The sequence below is a fragment of the Falco peregrinus genome, chromosome 1, assembly GCF_023634155.1.
Source record: "Falco peregrinus isolate bFalPer1 chromosome 1, bFalPer1.pri, whole genome shotgun sequence".
In the NCBI taxonomy this organism is placed as follows: domain Eukaryota; kingdom Metazoa; phylum Chordata; class Aves; order Falconiformes; family Falconidae; genus Falco; species Falco peregrinus.
Window position 1 is genome coordinate 65,780,132 of NC_073721.1, and position 21,450 is coordinate 65,801,581.

The window sequence follows — 21,450 nt, forward strand, 5'->3', positions numbered from 1 at the left end:
GTCCTGAGTGTTGCAGTGGTGCCTAGGAAATCGGTCTGAATCGGGTCTCATTCTGCTGGATGAGATCCACAACAAAAAGATGATTTTGCTTGCAAGAGATCCAAAGATTCATCTAAACTAGCTAACACATTAAATACTCTGCTATGCATGCTGTGTTTTCAAAACATGTTACTTAGTGTTATTTTCTTTCTAATATTGAAGAGATCTGACAATGTCACTTGGCTGTGTCACTCTCACAAGTCATGGAAGATACAGAGATTATGTTTAGCGAGCTTTCTGCGCTGTCTAATTTTGTGCTGGCAGACTGAATTCCTGAGGTATGTTAGATGAGTCTCAGAGCTGCCTTAATTTATGCTGGCCAAACCATTTCCTTCTGCACCATTTCACAGGTGCAGGATCAGCAGAGCAATTCATGTTCCACTCCCTGACTGCCCGGGCTCAGTATCTACCACAGTTTATCCCTGAATTCCCATCAAGGGGACAAATGCTGCCACCAAGCTTAAAAAAGCTTTAATGATCTGAGAGTGCTCAGAGACTCTGCAACAATACGCACAGCAACTACATCCCTCCACGCTCCTTGCATGTGAATTTTCACTAGCACACCCATTTTTTTGCTAGTATTTTAATTACATCAGGCCACATAGTAGGACTGAAGGTTGCATCTAGTTCATTCCCACAGATCCAATCTCTTTTGATTTTTTGTTTGGCAAAATAGGTAATTTGTATTTATCAAGCCCTTCTGGAATGAAAATTTGGGCTCAAAATTTTCAGCTGAAAGAAACCATCCAATCTCCCTGCAGGCTTTTTCTGGTGTAAAGGTACAATCTAGTTGCCACATCATTGTTGAGTCTCGAGTTTAAGGGAACACTCAAATAAATAAAAGCCACACCTGCCACGGACCAGTACCCATCTCTATTTGATTATGTTGTTTTCTTACAGAAGATTTTTGATGGCTGTAGCTAATCTAGAATCTTAAGGGTGATAATTGGACAAATCAGTTTAGTTGGGCAGCTGATTCTGTGCAAATCTAAGCGGAATAGGAATGCGTGACTAATACACAACAGCACTCTGCGTGAGATAAAGATGCGTGTGTAACATACGCAACACAAACCCAAGACATTGTGGGAAGACGAGGATATCTAACAGTGTACACGTGCTACTCCTCCATTCCAAAGTGCGCCCTTTTCTGCAGAACACAGTGCTTCAGGGACAGGGAAGCATGACCTTTGCTCTCTGCCATGAGGTACCCCAAGATCCCATTGTTCTCTCTTCCATGTTTTCCAGTCTGGAAACAAGTAGGAAACTTCTCACCTCTGATCCAGCTTAACTGACCACAGAGCATCTGCCTGCTGATAAGCCAAGAGGCTCATTTTTGAGGAAAATCTGGAATGCTATAAATCTCGTTGTCTGTTAGTTAACAATAGTTGCTAGTCATGCCAAAAAAACCCCACTCTTTTTTTTGTGTGCAAATATAAAAAGATTAGGTGTTCCCAGCCCCCTGGCCTTAATTCTTAGCCTGCTCGTGTTGGTATTTACATTGTATGCCTCTTAAGATGAAAAAAAAACCCTCAAAAAATGATTTCTTGGGGCTGTGGGGGAGAGAGAGACATAGATGCTTTACACTGGCATAGTCAGTGAATGATGAACACTTGGTTGACAGACTGGTTGGTGGCCACTGAAGAACATCCTAGAAGATGACCTGTTTTAAATAACAGTGCCTTCCAGAAATGATGAGTAACTACACTTGGGCCAGTGGATCATGTGTAATTTCAGTGGATCCAAGAGGTACTAGAACTGTCCTGCAGCAGTGATACCTCTCTGTACACATCACAAATGTGGGGCAAACAAGCGATGTCAAGAGCTGCCACATGGATAGGGACCACTGTCTGGTATCTCCAGTCCCTGAACCCCTGATGCAGTGAGTTCAGCACAAAACGTGCCACATCCGCTGCTCACCAACCCACTGGTCCTGGAGCAGGATGGTGGAGGAATGTCTTAAGCAGTTAAAATGATGCTTCTGCTGGTAGCACTTTTCAGAAAGAAGGAACAAAGCAGTTTGTCAGAAGAAGAGCTTAAAGCAGGCTCCGGGCAAAGCCAGTGAGTCCCAGGGGGTTTAGGCCCTGTGGGGTGGGTGCTGGTGTGTCCCCCTGCCTCTCACTGCCACTCAGCAGCGCCCATGGGTGCTTGCCCAGCCTGGTACAGCAGTGCTCTTCCCTCTCACAGGAGTGCTGTGTTGGTAGGTCTTTCCGAGGTGTAAGTGGGCTCGAATTGTAAAATGACAGGCACGGACTGCTCCCTCACCTTCCCTGAGGCTTAGTGTTCAGGAGTAAGATCTTGCAGGTTTGGTGTACACTTCTAGGAAGACATACCTCAGTGCTTAGGAACAGTCAGGAAAAGGTAAATTACATTTTAGGAATGATTAGGAAAAGAACAGAAAATCCCACAGTGTTATACTCTCACATGTGCAAACTACCAAACATCTCAAATACTTTCTGCTGCTCTGATTCTTCATCTCAAAACCCACATATTCCATAGGTGAAGGGGGCACTGACTGCAATCACAAGTAAATTCTGGAAGAGTCACAGGCATCACAGGACATGGACCTGCTGGGGTAATGAGTTAAAGCCTACTGAAGATGACTACTGAACAGTCATACCAATGCCATCGCGTCAACAGTCATCATGTTGACTTCTGGTGAGGCACTGGAGGCACCTGAACTCGAATTCAAAGTTTTTTTCCCCATGTGGGAATTCTGCTGGGAGAGACTTACTAGATGGTAACTAGCTGCTTCTTTTCCTTTCCACTGAAGGCTGGTCTTCCCAAAGTGGCCAACATTTCCCAGTTCTCCAAGGTTCTTGGTGTATAGTCTATATTGACAGCTGCTCACGTGGCAAAATATACTTCCTGTGGATCTGCTCATCTGTACAAGTTTACATTTTCTAAATTCTGTTTATTTGTAAATATTAATATATGCAAGGCTTTCATTCCTTCTTAAGAGTTGTTGAAATATTATTTTCTTTTAATGTTGGTTTTAAAAAAGAAGTTCAGTATCTAAGCTGTTTGAATTCTGTTATGGCTTCTATCCTTCTAGCATATTTTTTCCCATGGAGATATTAAATAAAATTCCTTTTACCCATAACTTTTTAAGCAACATGAGCTGTAGTTTCTCATGAATTTAATTCTTCTCCTCCTGCAAAGATCTTTGCGTCAGAAATACTAAGTCTGATAGGGGGTGTCTGCAGGGCACTTGCTTCAGTCTTTGTCCATGTGCTCTCCCTCAAAAGGGAATAATAACAATATATGAGTGTCTTAGTTTACCAGTTCCCACTTTTTGTCTCCATCTTTGCAAAGAAGTTCAGTATTGTCGGCATACAGAGCAAGACAGATTTGGTAACCGGGTCTAAAGGAGCAATCTTTCCTTAACCAAAAGGGCCAGACTGTGTAGGACATGCTGTGTAGTGGCAAACCAACTTTATTTCTACATTCAATAACTTAGACTATCAGAGCTTCCCAGTGTTGGGCCTTCCCAAGCCCAGGGCCACTCTGAGCTGTCTGACCTGCCTCCTTGCTTCATTCTTACAGTTCTTCCTTCTCTTCCTCCTCAATTTCCACTTCCACAGGCTTCTGTACTGGCTTCTGATTTTTTAAGTGACTTATTGAAAAGAAGGAGGTGAACCAATATTAATCTAGTAAAGTGAAACTTCCCTGTCAGGTATCTTAAAGCTGCTGAGTGGGCCTTGAGGAAACAGCCCGAGATAGGAACAGTAAAGACAGCAAGAGTCATGACCCTTCTGACCCTTGTCTACAAGGTGAATATTACCACCACCACATATGCTACAGTGCTAAAATGCATTAAGAAGCTAGATAAGGAGTAGACATCTTTATTTTTCCCCACATTATCAACTCAGCCACATGAATGTCACCAAATGGAGTCTTTGCCAGCCATTGGGTTTCAACAGTTCCTAATCTGCTTACTACTTACCCACAGCTCCGTAATTTGCACTTAAAGTACTTGGGGACCCCATGTAACCTCTGATTCAAGATTAACCAGGCTAAGGCCCACCTAGTGTCTGAGCGTGGATGCTTTTAGTGTGGCACTGATGTATGTGAAGGAATAAAGACCTGACCTAACAAAGTGACTCGCTTCTCTTTGAAAACATTAGGAGACTAAGAGGGGAAGAGATTTGCAAAACTGACCCATTGCTTCTAGCCTTAAAACTAGACTACAGCATATATTTAAACCCATCAGTATGTGCTGAGGGATGGGAATATTTGGGCATGATTAATAGGTCTTTCAGCTGATGAGTCACATGTCAGAACTGACTGAAAATCTAGAGGGAATTTTGGGTCCAATGACAAGCGGTTTAGCCTGCAGCGACTGACAACCTCCAAGGAGTTTGCTGCTGACTGCTCAGGCTCTCAGAACTTGGACATGATTGCTACAGGCACTACGGAAGAGGCACTTTCAAGAGAATGAAAAGTTCTGTAGTTTGAAGGCGGGTTTCCAGGGAAAACTAGGTCTCCTAAGAAGAAGGATCAGAGAGAAGGAAAAAAAACAAGAGTCCCTGAGGATGGAGGAAAAGGTCTGAAGGCACAGATACGCTGTCTTTGCAAATCTTACCCTGGCTTCAGAGGGAGGACAGTGTTGAGCTGATGCTTTTCAGACAGGCTTATGAGAATGAATGAAAATGCCATTCAGCTTTGAGATCCCTGCACTCTCACAGCAAGTTTATCAAATAGAAAGATAAGTCTGATTTCTAGTTTGACCCAACAGAGCTTGTAAGCATAAAGGTGTTTTTTTCATCTACCTTTTACTCGGGTAGTTGACTGGCCGAAAACATATGTCCCTTCACCTCCTAAGGTGAAAAAGGTTATGTTTATTTGGTGTTGAGCCAAATCAAAAAGAGAAAGACAAGCCAGGAGTAAGCCCAGTGTGGAGTTGCTTGCCTATAGTCCACAATCTCTCTCTGATTCCAGTCTAGCTTGTGCACTAGCTCCCCAATTTGGACGCAGTTCGGTGGGGTGCTTGGTTGCTAAAAGGAGAAGAGAAATGCTAGTAAACCCGGGTACCTTTAAGCAGAAAAATCCTCCATATCAAACCGAGGCCTGGCCACCTTTTAATAGGTGAGCAGCTGGCCTGGTGCATTGAGGAAGGGATGGAAAATATCCAGAGTGATGGTGGTGAGGTAATTCCACTCTTTCAGGATTAAAGGTATTTTTTTTTGCATTTTTGGTAAGAGAGCATCGTGGCTGGCTGACCATTGCTACTGGTCCCAAGCACCATGGTGGTTTTGGCAGGAAAAGAACTGGCAACTCAGTGTGTAAAGGCAAGGGTTTAAATGCCTTTTTTTTCCACTTTCCTGTAGCAATAAGATATAAGTATTGATAAAGATCCTGAATAACCTATACAAACAGCAGACCTCTGATATTCTAAATTTGATCCATTGTCACTGACAGCATCTGCAGTATTTATTGGATGCCATAGCATTTCTGTTGGCCTTATTCAGGGCTCAACTTTTGCAATGGGTGAATTTAGCCTTTTAGCCTGAACAATGTCACCTGCAAGGCTCACTGATGGCTGTGCTGCCCCAGAGAAATTTCCCTAGAGCAGCACCCTGCCAGAAGAGTATCCTGGCCATGCTTTCAGAGGACCACCTGCATCACGGCTTTTCAGAAGGCTGCCACAGGGATCTTCATGTTCCCATCCTTGTCAATATTTCTAAAAAAGTCCCAGAGTCATAGGTTGTGCTCTTTCAAATAGTTCTCAGAGAAGCAGAAATAAAACATGGGCATAACCACGAAACAGCCACTGAAACCTGTGTCCAGATCTCCCTTTATTCTTCCATCTGTCACCTTGCCTTTACTCAACCCATCACTGATATATGTGAGTCTTTTACTCCTTGTGCAGCCACCCTATTGTCAGAACAAAATCCTTTTGTTCAGGTCATTCCCATTCTTCTCAGTTATACCTCTTTCTCCCCCTACCTTGAAATGAGACTCAGTACTAAAACTGTTTCTTCTGATAATTGCATATAGTTATTTGGCCCCCATCCCAGCAGCCACTGCTTGGCTAGGCTGTCTAATCCAGAGGCAGTCCTCTCCCCCAGATCTCTCATCACCTTAGTTGCTCTTCTCTGAATTCCTGTCTGTTTAAATGAGGACACATCTGAGTATCATAATGGCTGGTACAAACTGCAGAGCATGCCAGCGTGAGCATTGCTAGCTGTGAAGCACAGCAGCACTATTTGATGTGAACTAACAGGCCAAGCTTTTGCTTAAGTTCACCTGAATCCCTATCTACAGTAAAGTCTCACTCAATTAGCTGAAAATGTGCACAGCAGCTAAGAAACACAGTGAAGCTGTTAGTGCAAAAGGGTTATTTAACTCAGCAATGCTCAAGTGCTCGCTTTGCCTTCCAGCAAGGAGGACAGCACCATCTGCTGCTCTCCAGAAACATTGCAGACCTTGAAAAGCTAAATAGTTTCTTTGTGGGACAGTAGTTGCTTGTACTACCATATCCTGCTTTTACGAAGCACATTAATTTCGATGCTAAAGCATAACCGGCAGTGAAGGGGTCTATGAAAGCTAGATATAGTTGTGGGCTTGGGATGAGGATGGACACTTGTTTGGATCACACCTGAAATCAATGTTTGTTTTACACAGTGAGCAAACATCTATTCAGATTCTATTCCCTCCCACCCCGTGCTCTCAGATCCCAAGGCATTAGCTTCTTCTGAAAATCAAAGGATTTGCTTAGTCAGTCTGCACGGACTGAGGTATGCAAACATTGTGACAGTCTTTGTGAATATAATTTCCTGAAGGAACTTGGCTGAATTTCCCTCTTGGAAGAAAGCTTACCCCTTTCCAACCTCCATCCTTCCAAGTGCTTGGAGCAGATGTACTGTGTACAGGGTAGCTATGGACCCAAATTCAGTAGCTCACCTGAATTACTTTCACGGGATTTGGATGCTTCTTGGGGATCTTGGTGATATAGCTTTCAACCTCACTATGGATGACACCTAGTTCAGGACTCATTTAACACACCAAATCCAGCAACTTGATGAAAGTTTCATTCACCAACACATTCTGGTACATAGGAGGAAGGAAAGTGCAGTCAGCGTGGACACCCAAATAACAACAAAGACTTGTCTGTATTCACAAATCCACCTAAAGTCATCAATCATTCCCTCCGAAGGGTGGTGCCTTCTCCTATCTCGGCTCTTCACTTTCAGGAATCCTATGGAGGCCTGACCCTAAATAAGCTTCTTTCTCTTTTCCCATGTCTGAGACAGAAAAGGCTCTGTGAATTTATATAGAAATTAGCTTAATTCAAAGTAGGTGTTCATCAGGTAAATGTCTGCACCAAAGACCTCTTATATTAGGTGATTCAAGCGATCCATGCTCATCGCTGAGACAGTTCTAGATGGGTCTCCTCTCCATTTGGTTAAGATGCACACTGCAAGTTGAACAGTTAATGGCCAAAATGTGCCACAGAGTTCTGAAAAAAATGAAAAAAAAAATATACAAAAATCATCCAAGGCCTAAAAGGATTAGTATCTCCAGTAGTGTAGCTTTATAGCCCAGCAAAGAAAGATGCACCAATCTGGGATGGGTCTGGGTGTCTCCAGATAAAAAGAACTTTTGGAAAAGTTCTGTTCCATTGTGTAACCCTAATAGGAAGCTCCAGTCAGCGGTACAGGACTTGGCATTTGTTTTTTAAGAATTTCAAACCAGGTAGTGACAGAGCAGCATTTCAGAGCTCACACTCTGAATTTTCTGTGTTAGCATTTACAGAACGGGCACCAGCAGTGTCCTGATTTAGGGTTTGGGGACATTAGACAGCAAGCTATCAAGGCAAGTAGTATTGATGTCATTGTAATTTGTTCTTCTAAATTATATTCCAAATATAAGTTCTAATAAAAGTATTCTAAAAAACTTCTAAATAAGTTATGACAAATTATGCCTGTGCCTTGACTGATCTCTTGAAAATATGATTATGATTTCGTTCATAACCATGACAGGGGTATTGTTCATGTTTTATGTCAGTTATGTACTTAATTGTTGGAAGTTTCAAGACAGTTCCAGAAATTAATGAAAGCTGCTGTTTTCTGTCATTGTGGGAGGGTCCTGCGGCATCAAGCACCATATTTTTCCCCAAAGTTTGTTTACAAAGTCTCCCAATGCATTCTTAGAGCTTTTTTTTAGAAGCTAAAGATCCACTGCTCTTAAGATCCATCTAGAAGCTTATAGCCTACTGTGAAGTGAGCTCTTGACTGTTACTACTTGAAGACAGTCTTGAATGAGTCTGGATCTGGCTGAGTTTACCAGCTTTCATTCAGCACCAAGTTTTATGGCTGCAGAGTAAGTCTCTGAAGAAGTTATTCAGACGTCCTCGCACTATGCACACTAGCAGAGTGTCCTAGCCCTGGGAACACAGCACAGGAGAGCTCTCCCCAAGGCTTTCCAGCCTGGGTTTGACCCCATGAGAAAGTCAGTGGACCACCAGTGTGGCCTCAGAAGCAGCGTGGCCAAAGCCCTGTGTCTGGCCTAAGAAACCATGCTGGGGTCAGGCGGCACCTGGGGGGAGCCACTTTGTGCCTTTCTGCATGTTTGACACAGGCAGTCCACAGTCCGGAAAAACAACACACGGACAGCTGAAAAGCAACAGCGTTTTCTTTTGTGCTGTGATCATGAAGATGGGCATGTGCCGGCTATTTTGGTTTATGCCTTCTATAAAGTGTTTTATAGTACCTGCAAGTTGAAACCCTATAAAGAGTAGATTATGAAAAGAATGTAGGGAAAGTCATGCTTAGAAATAGTTGTCAGAGGCAATAAATTGTTGTTAAAAATGTGCCTTTCTATTGTTTTGCCTTTGCTAGTTCTGTCAAATCCATGCAAAGGTTTCTAGATATGATCCTTATTCCAAATTCCTCTTACAGACACACTAATTACTCATTCTTTCAAAGTCAAGATAAGCATTTGTCATTGGGAAAAGGGGAAGAAGAGGCTTTTGGTTTTGTCTTCCCTTAAGTTTCCTATAAAAGATTAAAACGTTCTCTAATTTCTTAAAGGTTTACGAACAGCATAAGATCTTTGGAGCTGTGTATTTGCAAATACTCTTGATTTGAAATGCAAGACTCCCTACATCACAGGTGGAATGACGTCTGTCAGACAGATTAGATGTTTGCCTACAAGCATTTGATTGGGATACTGAAATGTCATTGTGAATTTATGCCATTGACCATTTATCTTGTGAAATGCCAGGTAATTTAGACTTTTTGAAGGCTGAGGTGAAGAAAGCATCTGTTAATGCTAAAAAGCAGAAATTCGTAGCAAGATTTGGGTTGGATTGAAGATTCTTAATATTAATTAACTCCTTGCCTCAAAATTTCTTGAGTGCCTCCTTTTAAATGAATGTGTTTCAATAATTTCTTTAATTGCTCCAAATTTAGCTAAAATACATTACTCTTTCCAAGTTTATGATTTGTTTAGGTTATTACTAATAAAACTAGCAGAACCATGTAATGAGGTCCTTTACCCCCACACAGCACATTTTAGTTTTCCTTTACAGAATGAGGCCTGACTCCTGGCAGACTTGGCAAATAATTCTCTTTGATCTTAATTTATGCAGGAAAAAATTGTCTGCCCTAGAGGAACGCCTGTTCTTCAGATGATCTCTGTTGAAAGCCTTAGGTTCTCTCAGGAAAGACCATAGATTCATATTATTTATTCTGCTTTGTTTTAGTTTCTTTAATATGATAACCAGAGGAAAAGAAACACATGCAGACATAACTTAGACACAACACACTACACAAGTCTCCAAAACTGCCCACAAACCTGTTTTTTAGCTTGTTTCAAATGTGAACATATCATTTATGTTCCAAGTCCCAAACCTAATCCTTGTACAAATGCTCTTTCCTTTAATTGTGGTACTCCCAAAGGTGGATGGAAGGCCCTGAGGCCCTTGACACGTTCTGGAACTGCTCCCATGAAGGACCAGTGCATGGATGGGAGGGCCAGGAGAGGACTGATGTGTGCCCAGGTCTCTCCCTGGTATTGGTCTGCAATGCCACCCCTGCCCTCACTCAGGAGTTCAGAGGTATTTCTGGGTCTCCCATTTTAGAAGCAGCATATGAGGTTACAACAATACATGTCATGCTTCTGACTTGCTGCGGAATAGCACACTGAGATTTGGCCTCTTTGATGTTATTTTTTTTTTCCTTTCACAACCAGCCCTTTAATGTTTGGTTGTTGTTGGTTTTGGTTTTCATTTCTGTTTTTTAAATAAAATTGCTTTGCTTTCAATGCCTTGAAGCATCCATCTTCTTCTGTTCCTCATACATACTGACAGGGTATCAAAGCACTTCACAGTATCTAGCATCTTAGGCTACCCTGGAGGGACACAGCTCAAGGGATGAAAAGAATTCATCCTCCAGTGGGAATTCACTCCTTATTCTTGTTCTGCTATTGTCAAATGGAAAGGAGTGGAACATGGTGATACTACAGGCACCTCTTCCAGAGCCAGACCAAAGCCCTGTAATTTCCACATGGCTCCTAGAAGGGCTGTCAAATAGTAGCCTCTATTTATTAATAGCTGTGCATAAATGAAACAAACAGCAAGTCTCAAAACCGCTTTGGAAGGGGGCAGCTCTGTGATACAGCCGGCTCCTAAAAGTGTGTAGTGTATGGTCCTGGAGGCTTTCCAGCACATGAGCTCTTACTGAGATGTTGATCTCCAGCATGGATTTGGGGTTCTTTCTGACAGGTGTGACTAGCGCAGTGGCACCTTCCATGGTCGGGGATTACTGGCCATCTGTGGAAGAAGAGACATAGATCCAGAGATGGTGAGAATGAGGATTTCATGCGTGACAGAAGGTATGCTGTAACCTCAGGGATGACCCTTTCTTCCTTCTTCAGCAGGGCTGTAAAATAACTGTGGTTCCTTTCGATCAGTTTGTCTGTTATCTCACCACCTCTTGTCTCTGTCCCACAAATCTCTGCAATGCAACTTCCCAGTGGAGTTGCCTTCTCAGCTTCTCTCTGTGTCCTTGTGTGAAATTCCATGTATCAGGTCACGCAGGAGTATGTGATGTGGATAATGTTCAGCCATGTGATGGGGAGAGGCTGAGGCAATGGGCTGTATTTGAATGTGTTGAACGTGTGCTTGCTAGTAGGGTCCCTCTGGATGGTGGTACGCCCCTCCAGACTTTTCCCATACTCTTGGCTCCTCTTGGCAGCACATCAGATCAGAGCTTAGGCTGACTGGCTGCCTCTGGCATACAAGGTCTAGCTACCTGCGGGGTTGGCGTTGCCATGTGCATCTTTTAGTGTGTGAACAATGCCTCTCCCCCACCTTGGACTTCATGTGCAGTTCCCACTCCCATTATCTGAAAGAAAACTTCCTTGGTTAACATTGGTCAGCAGAAGACATGTCATCCTTTAAGTCCTTTGTGTTATCAGCTCCTGAGACAATCTGTGCAGCTACACAGAAAGAGGAAAGCTTTGGTGTGAGCTAGTGCCAGGTTAAGAGCAAGGCAAACAGACGCATTTATTTACACCACCTGAAACAGCAGTCCCAAAGACTGGTGTGGTTGCGGTGATTTCCAAGGACAGGCCTACATGGACATAAAAATGCCCCTCATCCACTATACTGCCATATGCAGGTTTTCAGGGTGGTGATGTCAGATCTAACTGAGAATGCAGCTCATAAGCAAGCTGACTTTCCTGAGCTGAATTCCTAGACAACGATCCTGGATTGAGAAGCCATGCTAGCTCTCAACCCTAACCTCTGAAGCCAGCTTGGCTGCTTGTTCAGTTTTGCCCTTTCCAGGATCCCTAGCTTACTAGAAGGCAGTTTTGGCTTTCTTTTTCCAGGACTTGATAATACTCCTCTTCTGTAGGTAGTGCTGTGGCATTGCCCTGACATGGCAATGAGTGTATTCTGAGTTTGAATAAATTTTTTAGCAAATCATTAACATGCTGAGAAAGGCACACTTGCCTACCTGCAAACTTCAGTGTGAACCTTTGCCTTAAGTTGAAATGTATGTTATGTGTACATATGTACCTTCACAACTACATTGTATGTGTATATGCAGACCTGTTGAATGCCTAGGTTCTCTGCTGGACGTGTTCAATGCCTAGGTTCTCACTTGACTGTGACTAGACATGACAGGAATCAATCCCTCTGGGGTGATAATGGGTGTGGGGTTACGTCAAGCCAGTTCCTGGGTGATTTTCTGAGGGAACACAGTGCAATTTAGTTGCCCTGAAGAAACCCACAGGATAGAATTTCCTTCTGCTCAGCTCACCATCAACCCAGAGCGATACTCATTCCCTTCAGTTCTAGCTGAGGCAGCTCACCTCTTGCCTTCTGTTCCTCCTGACACAGATCTTTCTGCTTGCTCTGTTTTATTCCTCCAGCCCTGCCTGTTTTGTTTTACCTTCAGGATTCTGAGTTTTCCATTGACTTCAAGGCCCCTGCAGAGCTTCTTGGCTCCCTTGTTGTTGATCTGGTTGTTGCTGATGTCCAGGTGAACCAGCACGTTATTGAGTTTGAGAGCTTCTCCTACAGCCAGTGCTCTCTTGTTGCCAATTCCATTCCAAGAAAGGTTGAGTATTTTCAGTGCACCATTGCCTGTCAGAGAGAAAAGAGGGATCTTAGCTACCGCATGCCCATCTTCTGTACCACTCTACCCTTTCTTGCCTGGCTGAGCCTGGAGCATCCCCCAAGTCACACCCAGGCAGCCCCAATGGATCCAACATCTCTGCAATGTCACCAGGGTCTCTCCATCCATGTAAGTCACCAGACCTGCTCACTGATTTAGTCTTTCTCCTGGCACTGACTGCCACTGTCAGTGGGATGAGCCTTGCTAGAGATACAGAATCCTGCTCAGACCTCAGGGATGTGAGTTCCCAACCAGTGTTTCAACCAACTCGTGGTAATAATCACTGTGAAGAGTATCACGAAACAGGGATGTTCCTACCCTGGGGCCTGTGCCCAGTGCCCTTCCTCCTCAGGTGGTTCCAGCTCAGGTCCAGAATCTCCAGTGTTGCTGGCTAGGACAGAGAAACTGGGATTTAGCTCCTGAAGAGTGGTCTGGACACAGCTGCTGACCCACTTAGGGACTAAGAGAAAGTTTGGTGGGGTTTTAGCTACAGCCTTCATTGATTGCAGTACGAGGAACGTGTACCTACAGTCTTTGCGGTCCACAGCACCCAAAGAACAGAGAATGAGCTGTTGATTGCAAGCAGAAAGGGAACACAGGGTTTTTTTCTGGCTTAATCAAAGAATACGTTGTGAAGGAGGAAAGTAGAGAGAGAGAGGATTTCTTACATTAATAGACACTGTTTTGCTCACTGTGAAAAATGGCTGGATTCTCCTTGCCACATCTAAAATATCGACTCACTCTGCGTATGTTTGATCAACAGAGGAGAGCAGAAGATTCAGCCTCATACAGTAGCTGTGCCCAGCTGTATATGTGCCAGTGCCAATTCACATGCATAGCACACCTCACAGTGTAAGTTCTACTTGGATCAGGGTATGTGTGAATTCATTTGTGTCTACTGCAACACTGGAAGGGGTGGGACTTGCTGCCAACACTTGCTTCTCATTCTCAGAGAGAATTTCTCATCCAGATTTTCCATGGATGGAAGGTTGGGTGGAGGCAGATGGCGAGTTTAGCTGACTTAAAAATATTCCTTTCAGAAACAAAACAGGAAAGTAACAGATTCTGCAGAAATCTCTACTGCTCCTGCCTCAAGTGAGCTGGAAGGAGAGAAGAGCTGTAAGACCTTTAATTTTGGAGAGGCATTTTTCTGGGCTAGGAGGGTCACAAGTTTTAGTACTGATCTCTGCATTGCCTGCAGGCTTGTCCAAGGAGGGGGCACAGTGTCTTGTCCTCAGTACACTTTTAATTGATCCATCTTTTAAAGACACAGACTGTGATTAGGGATACATATCAGTAGCAATACTGAACCAGGAGAAGGAAAGTGGTAATTAAACTTAAAGCATTGTGTTAACGAAGTGCTCAAGGAGCCCTGGATGCTCACAGCACACACTTGTGGCCATTTTGGTAGCAGGTGTGTTGGACATACTGAGGGAAGAAGAGCCATCAGATATTCATGCACATCTTTCCCAGTGCACTAATAGTACCTGAGATTACTGAAAGACTAACTGTTTTGTTTGCTTTACCTCTCCAGGGCTACTAGCACACTGTGGATCTCACTTTGCCTGAAGAGATGAACTGGGCAGCCTAATTCTATTTCTTCCTAATCTGTTTGTCTTGCTGCTTGCCGTGCAATGACTCAAACCATTAGGGTTTGGGCTACTTAAGAAAAATTGATGTCACTCCTGAACTTTGTAATCAAAAGCTTAAAACAAACACCATAGATTTTAGTAAAGTGCAGTTTTCTGCTTTATACTCCCTGGGGGGCCTCTGTCAGCTCCCTTCTCTCTGACATAGACTGCTCTGTTAGTGTGGTTTCTCGTCCTGCGTTTGTTTCGGTACATTGGTCGCAGTTGCTAGAGTCACCTGTGAGGATGATGCTGAGCTTGTGGACCAGGGAGAAAGGTCTAAATCTGGGCACCATGTCTTTTGTACTACACACCTGGTCATGGGGTTTTTTTGCTGGAGAAGGAAATACGTGTTCACTGTGCTGACACCATCAAGTCCCCCGCTGCCTGTATGTCTGGCTTTGCAGGAAGTAATGTTACCGAGCCTCTGTCCCAGGAGCTGCCCTCCCTTCTCAGAGAACTCATTGTGGCTGAGGTCCAGCTCCTTCACTTGGTAATTGCCCTGCAGAAGACAAATGTGCAGAGACAATGAGATCTTCCAGCCAGCTGCAACCAGATGCCACGCCAACGCCTCCACATGAGGATGAAACAGAGGGGTATCAGACCGAAATCTTCAGTATGTGGGAGGTCATCAGCATGGAAATCGCAGCACTGCATGTTCCAAAACAAAGCTTTGTCAGGCATGTAACATCACAGTGATAATCTTCCCAAAACAGCAAAAGCAATGAGACTTTGTGTTGTGCAAACTTCCCTCACGCAGCTCACGTCTGGCCTACAACACACCCTGCAATTCTGTTCCTGCCCCTGTTTCACTCCCACCATTGTATCCTGGCCAAGAGCACTTTCTGATATCAGGTCAAGGCCTTGCTTCAGGGCAGCTTCTGGTGGTGCCAACTGATGCAGAGGCTTTGAGACAGGAACTAACCAGAGAAGTCAAGTGTCTTTATTTTTACTGGACAGTGGCAAAATAATATGAAGTTGGATTACTTACACTTCTTAAAAATTGTTTGTCACCCAGATGTTGTTCTGTTACACAGTTCTGAAAGTTGCTTCTCAGCCAAACTCACAGAGCTGACCTGAGAAAATGTTAATGTAGTCCATCCTGCTGTGTGTCCTCCCAGCCTTTCTCATTTCTGAAGTAAGCGAGAGGCACTTAGCAGAATTATGCCAGGAAATCTATGGGCATTGCCAAGTGAGATCATACCAAGTGAGTAGCAGCTTCAAGATGAGGAGAGTCTGTTACACAGCCAGGGCTGCAAATGACCTTGGATTTCAGGTAAAAGTCACCATTAATGCCTCAGCAAAATATGGTATGATCTCTTCTCCAAATTTGTTTCCTGGGGAAGAAAAGTACATTAACAGTGCTCTGATGTCTCCCTTGGTGCTGTGCTGCAGTCTGCAGGAAGCTGTGCTTTCAGGCAAACCCTCCAGTTAATCACGGCCCATATCTGGCAGTAAGTTGTGGTGGGTTGAACTCGGCTGGATGTCAGGTGCCCACCAAGCCAGTCTATCACTCCCCTCCTCAGCAGAACGCAGGGGGAGAACATAAGATAGAAAAAACACTTGTGGGTCAAGAAAAAAGCAGTTTAATAAAGCAAAAGCAAAGGCCACCCACAGAAGCAAGGGAAAGCAAAGATTTATTCTCTGCTTCCCATCAGCAGGTGATGTCCAGCCACTTTCGGGAAGTGGGTTTTCAGGACCTGTAGTGCTTGCTCTGGAAGGCAAATGTCATAATAACAAATGCACCCCACCTCCTCCTTTCTTTTAGCTTTTATTGCTGAGCAGACGTCACATGGTATGGAATATCCCTTGGGTCACTTTGGGCCAGCTGTCCTGGCTGTGTCCCCTCCCAAGAGCTTGCCCACCCCCAGCCTGCTGGTGATGGGCAATGTCAGAGGGGCGGCCGCGGTGCTGTGCCAGCGCTGCTCAGCAGTAGCTAAAGCACTTTCTAGCTAGTGATACAAAGCACAGCGCTATGAGGGCTGCTGTGGGGAAAATTAACTCCCCCTCAGACCCAATACAGAAATAAGTCACTACTCCACTTTACCCCAGGATGTGGGACACACTCCAGCAATTATCTACATTTCTCATGAGGGACTTGTTTTCAGAGGTGCTGAAGGTTGAGCCGGCCAAATATTTAATCACATCACTATAAATCTAGATTTCCACTGTTACTCTGGGTTCCTGACAGAGACATAGCTGGGAGACTGATTTTGCCCATAGTCTGACTAATATTCTCAGGATGAGAGACTGGAATGAAGCACATGTTATTTCGCTTCCATTGCCATCACTGTTCGGGTGCACACAGCCCCCCTGAGAGCTGAAGAGTGTGAGATAGGACACGTTATCCAAAAGCAACCTGGCAATGGCTTTGGCTCCTGCTGTGCCTAGCTGGTTACTGGAAATGTTCTGGAAGGAAAGAAGGGAAGATAAGAAGGACGTGTCCAAAGAATGAATCGGCTTTATTTTCTTCTTAATGCCCAAGATATCAAGGGAATAATGCAAGACAAGCAACATGAGAAATGTCAGCCAGACAGCAATTAACATATGAGTTATAGGTGTGTTTAATCCTGTATCCTTCCTAACAGGAACAAAGCCCTAGAGCCATCAGTTTCACATGGGTCTTTGTCTTCAGTGAACCAAGAGGCATTTGGCCAAGAGTCTTCTCTTTCAATATAACACAAATCCCATGGACTATCAAAATGCATTTTCTATACCCCAGTTTCAGATTGAAGGAACATTCCTACCAGTTCATATCTGAAGGTTTTGCATTATTCCCTTAAACTATTTAGAAAAGTTTCCCCATGACATATTGGAGAATGAAAGTTCATGAACAAAACATTTTTCTGTTGGCTAAGCACGAACTAGAAAGACTTAGTTATGGTAATTATTGTCACATCTGCTAATGAAAGGAACAGTTCCAGACTCACCAGACTTCCATCACATGCACATTTCTGCTCTTCAGAAGCTTGTACTTTTAAAAAGAAGAGCAGCATAAAGTATCATGACTTTCAGAATGTGAATGTTTTTACATGGGAACAAAGGTTATTTGGTTAAAAATGTAATGGAATGAATTGGTTTTCCTTCAGATGGTTGAACTCAGTGAGCAATAATTTTGGCTACAAACTACGTCAGGTTGGGTACCAGTTCTTGAAGGGAGGAATTCTGTCATAGCATCTCTGCTATGCATTATGGCTCCTTCTGCCAGAATGCAGTTGTCTTCCAATTCTAGATGGATGACAGCTGCATTGGACTGGGAAGACACAAAGGTAAACAAAGGCACACAAAATATTGCTGAAAAGTTAATGAAAGGGATAGTTTCCTCAGTTCACCAGACACTGGATAGTTCTTCCAAACCTTAGAACACATTGCAGCTTTTGAGCAGGGCAGTGATCAGGGGATGTGACAGAGCCATGGCAGTGGGAATTGGCACGCAAAAGAGATTTTTTTGGGGGAGGTTTTGAGTGGGTAGGACCTTCCGTTGCTTTCTGCTAGCCTGGAGACCCAGGCTTGGATTCAAGCTCCAATTCAGGCATCTTGGGCCTGTCCATTTATGAGTGTAGCACATCTCCATGCAGAACCCAGAGAGGGGGATACCAATCCCTCCAGCCCTACCTCTGGCCCTGTAGGGGTCAGGAGCACTTTTGTCCCATTGAAGAGCATCAGTTTGCTCTTGAGAGTAACTCCAGCAAAGGCCACCAGTTGCCACACAAGACTTTCCTGTGCAGGGCATTAGAAACATGAGGGATGCTCAGAGCTCCCGTGGGGAAGATGCATGGCTTTTTCTCCCATACTTTGTGCTCAGTGACAGCATCCAGGCCTGAGAGAGACCTAAAATGCCTATTGTTCTTGAGAAGAGTGCCCCACTCTTACTGGCTACTCACCACCAGAGCAATAGCAATGGCTTTGACATGGTCCTAGACCGTGGTGGTTCAGGTTTAGATAAGGGTTGGCCAAGTTCTGAATAAAGTGTGTGACAGGCACCACCTCCACTGGCCTGCATGCTTCCAAGTACAGCTCTGTGCCCATCATGCCTGCAAAGGCCACCTCAGCATCTACAGAGAAAAAGTATATCAAGGAGTGCTGCATTCCTTCCTCTTCTTCCAAATAAATTCAGTAACTTAATAAAGCTAAATAACACTATGCAACAACAGCAGGGTTTTCCTCTTGAAGGATTATCATCCCCTTGTTCTCCCCTACCCTTTATCCTAGACCTCCAAGAGCTAATATATCTCCTTGCTTTTCCATTTGGCATCCAGTGACTTGCTGCAGCTTCTCACCAGTCTGCAATGTGACTAAACCTTTCTTGGTGTAATTGAGAATTCTTGACATCAGGCGAAAACATTTTAATTTTTTTTTTTTAATCTTAATTGAAGCATGCAGGTGATACTGCCAGCAGAGCTAGGGCAGCTCAGAACATTTTGGCTTATAACCAGCAGAAAGAATCCCAGCATTCCCATCTTGGCCATTGGGTGTGTTGACACAGCTGCAGTGATACAAATCAGTGCAGCTGGTGGCTGTATGTCCACAAAAACCTGTCATTTGGAATTCCTTCATCAAACCCCATATTTAGAGCTCATATTTCTCCATGTTGTTATATGCATTCAATGGTCTGACCTCAAGAGAAATTCCCCTCTCATCAAAGCCATTTTCCAGTTCAATCTGAGGCCTCTAACAAAACAGTCTTTTGTTCTTGCATTTTTATGGTTTTTGATTTTCCTTCCATTTATAACTAGTCAAAAAGTTCTCATCCTAAATTATGGACAAGTCCTACTGTTACAAAAATGAGTGCAAGGCTTGTTTAGCCAGAGGAATGTTCATGAGGCAGAAGATAAGAGGAGAGCCACTAGAAAAGTCTAGGACAGCTGTGGCAAGCCTATGGTACACAGACCGCAACTGCTGTGCGGCGTTTCATCAGGAGCACACAAAGAGGCTTCAGTCCCATCCCTGGTTTCAGCTCGCTGCTGCTGCTGCCGGGGCAGTGTTCTGGGCTGGTGGTGTTCGCTATTAAGGACTAAGGGAGAGAAGAAGGAACAAAGGAATAGCCATGGGGTATAGAAAGCAGTTGAAGGAAGGTGCTTGACATCAAAGCAAGAGTTCTTTGAGGGAAATTCATCTTTTCCCACCTTTATCAATTGCCAGAGTACATGTGGTTGTCAGGACCATGGCAGGGTTGTGTCTTTGGTCTCCATTCTGGATACATACCAGTCAGTAGGTACAGCTTTGACTGTAAGGGAAAGGCTGGTGAGGGCAGATGGTCAGAAAACATCCACTTTCAACCTCTAGGTCAGCGTCAGAGCCTTGCGTGGCCTTCTCTGCGGAGGTGCGAGGCACCGACAGATTCCTGGGACTCACTGATTTCACACATCTCTTCATTCCGGTCTGCCACGAAGCCAAACAAATTAATTTTGTCAATGCCAGCCCAGCAGAGATGTGACAGACTTCCCACTGTTCTCACTGAAGCCTGTGCCCCTCTTCACCATGCTGTGGCTGCGCTCCTTGCCCAGCCTCGCTCTGTGCCCACTGCTCCCTGTGCACTGCACCCATGCGGTGCTGGGCCTGGTGTGGGGGTGGGCTCATCCTGAGGCTGCAGGTCTGCAGGCTGGCTGTAGCCCGGCAGCTTTTGGAAAGAGCAGCCCTCCCCAAATCCTGCAGCCCATGTGCGGGGACTCACAGTTCTCCTGCATTAGGTCTTTGTTCCCTCATGAGCTGCCTTTCTCCCCTTTTGCAATTTCTGAGCCCACCAGGCAAAGCAAATTTCCCCTCTTCACCCCATTTCCTCACATACCTACAAGCCAAACCCACCCATGCCAGTTCCTCCTAGCTCTCCTGAAGTGAGTCACACTTCCCCAGGCACAGGCAGGACACCGTTGGGTGACTCTGCCATCAAACTGGGAATGCTTTGTAATACTCTTTATGCGTGGCAGAAGAGAAAGCATTTGAATGCTATTGTATATTCAGACTGAGTGTAACTAGACCCACTGGAAGTGATACAACTTCTCTTGCCTACAATTCATAATTTATTTTATAGTTAGAGGGAGAATTTGGAAAATTCCTTTTTAAGAGGAATAAATGCATAAAAAATAATGAAGAGTAATTTTGCCAAAATAATTCCTGGCTAATAACATAATATATAATTTTTTCCCAGTCTGAATCTTCCTTTTCATTCCCTGTCACTGCTTTTACTACCTTCTTCCCTTACTCCTTATTTCCTTTTAGAGCTCCAGGCTATCGACCTGTAATTTTGTACTCTTCTTGGGTGTCACTCCATTGATGCGTGTCGTGGAGCTTGCAGTTTGGCTGTTCAATCAGATCTCTGTGAGGTAAAGACTGGCCAGCTGGCAGCCTCGTCACCACATTTCAACCAGCCCTGCAGCTGCAGTGCCTTCATTAAACCTTTTCCTTCTGCCAGACTTCTGTTCAAATGATGGGTTTACGTGCTTTAATTTAGTGCGAGAAAGACAAAACAAAGGGTAAAAATAGGTCTAAATCCTGTGTAAAGAACTCACGAGACAAGTAGAACCAAAGATTTGGGACATTATGACAGTACCCACTGATGCTCTTTGCTTAATGGCCCTACAGTGCTGGACATCCTGATAAAAATAAACCTCCCACGCTGTGGAACAGGCTGTGCTATACAAAACCCATCCAGACTGTATCATGCCCTGATAACATGGCTGTCATGTGCCCAGTATGTCAGCCAGTCCTCCAGGGTGTGCACCCAGCCTTCTGAGGTAGATCCAGAAGTGGCCCCTGCATCCCTGCAGAGCTGTAGAGGTTGGCACTGATACAGATGATAATACAGATTCAAGCAGAAATCTGAAAAGCATTGAATCATGATTGTTGGTGTTAAAACCGATGCAGTGGAAAGAAATGGATCTGGAGACTCCTTATCACCCTCTCCTTCCCCCAGGTGCTGGGGTTGCAGACCCAGTTTTCTGGGCAGCCTGCCTTACACACAGCTTGTACCAGTCACGAACCAGGAGCTAAGAGGGAGGTTCACTCCATGGTTTGACGTTCAACCTGTAAGGGACACATCCAGATAACTGCAAATCCCTTCTCTCATGCCAGGTTAACAATGCCTGTTTCCTGGTTACGTTGCTTTATGTGGTCCCCTCATTTGTGTTATACTGGTATTCAATAAATCAGACCAGCAA

The 21,450-nt window shown here is 44.4% G+C and overlaps 1 protein-coding gene across 1 annotated transcript; it reads right to left on the bottom strand.

The window, feature by feature from the left end:
* Positions 1-3,576: 3,576 nt before the first annotated feature.
* On the bottom strand, positions 3,577-19,669 carry LRRC74A (leucine rich repeat containing 74A). The gene is given in 15 exon segments (XM_055793763.1): positions 3,577-3,652; positions 4,948-5,033; positions 5,656-5,763; positions 6,943-7,086; positions 10,722-10,801; positions 12,428-12,634; positions 12,984-13,052; positions 14,714-14,795; positions 15,581-15,630; positions 16,600-16,702; positions 17,438-17,482; positions 17,484-17,546; positions 18,178-18,205; positions 18,207-18,348; positions 19,567-19,669. Coding segments are annotated over 15 exon segments (1,386 nt in total).
* Positions 19,670-21,450: the final 1,781 nt, after the last annotated feature.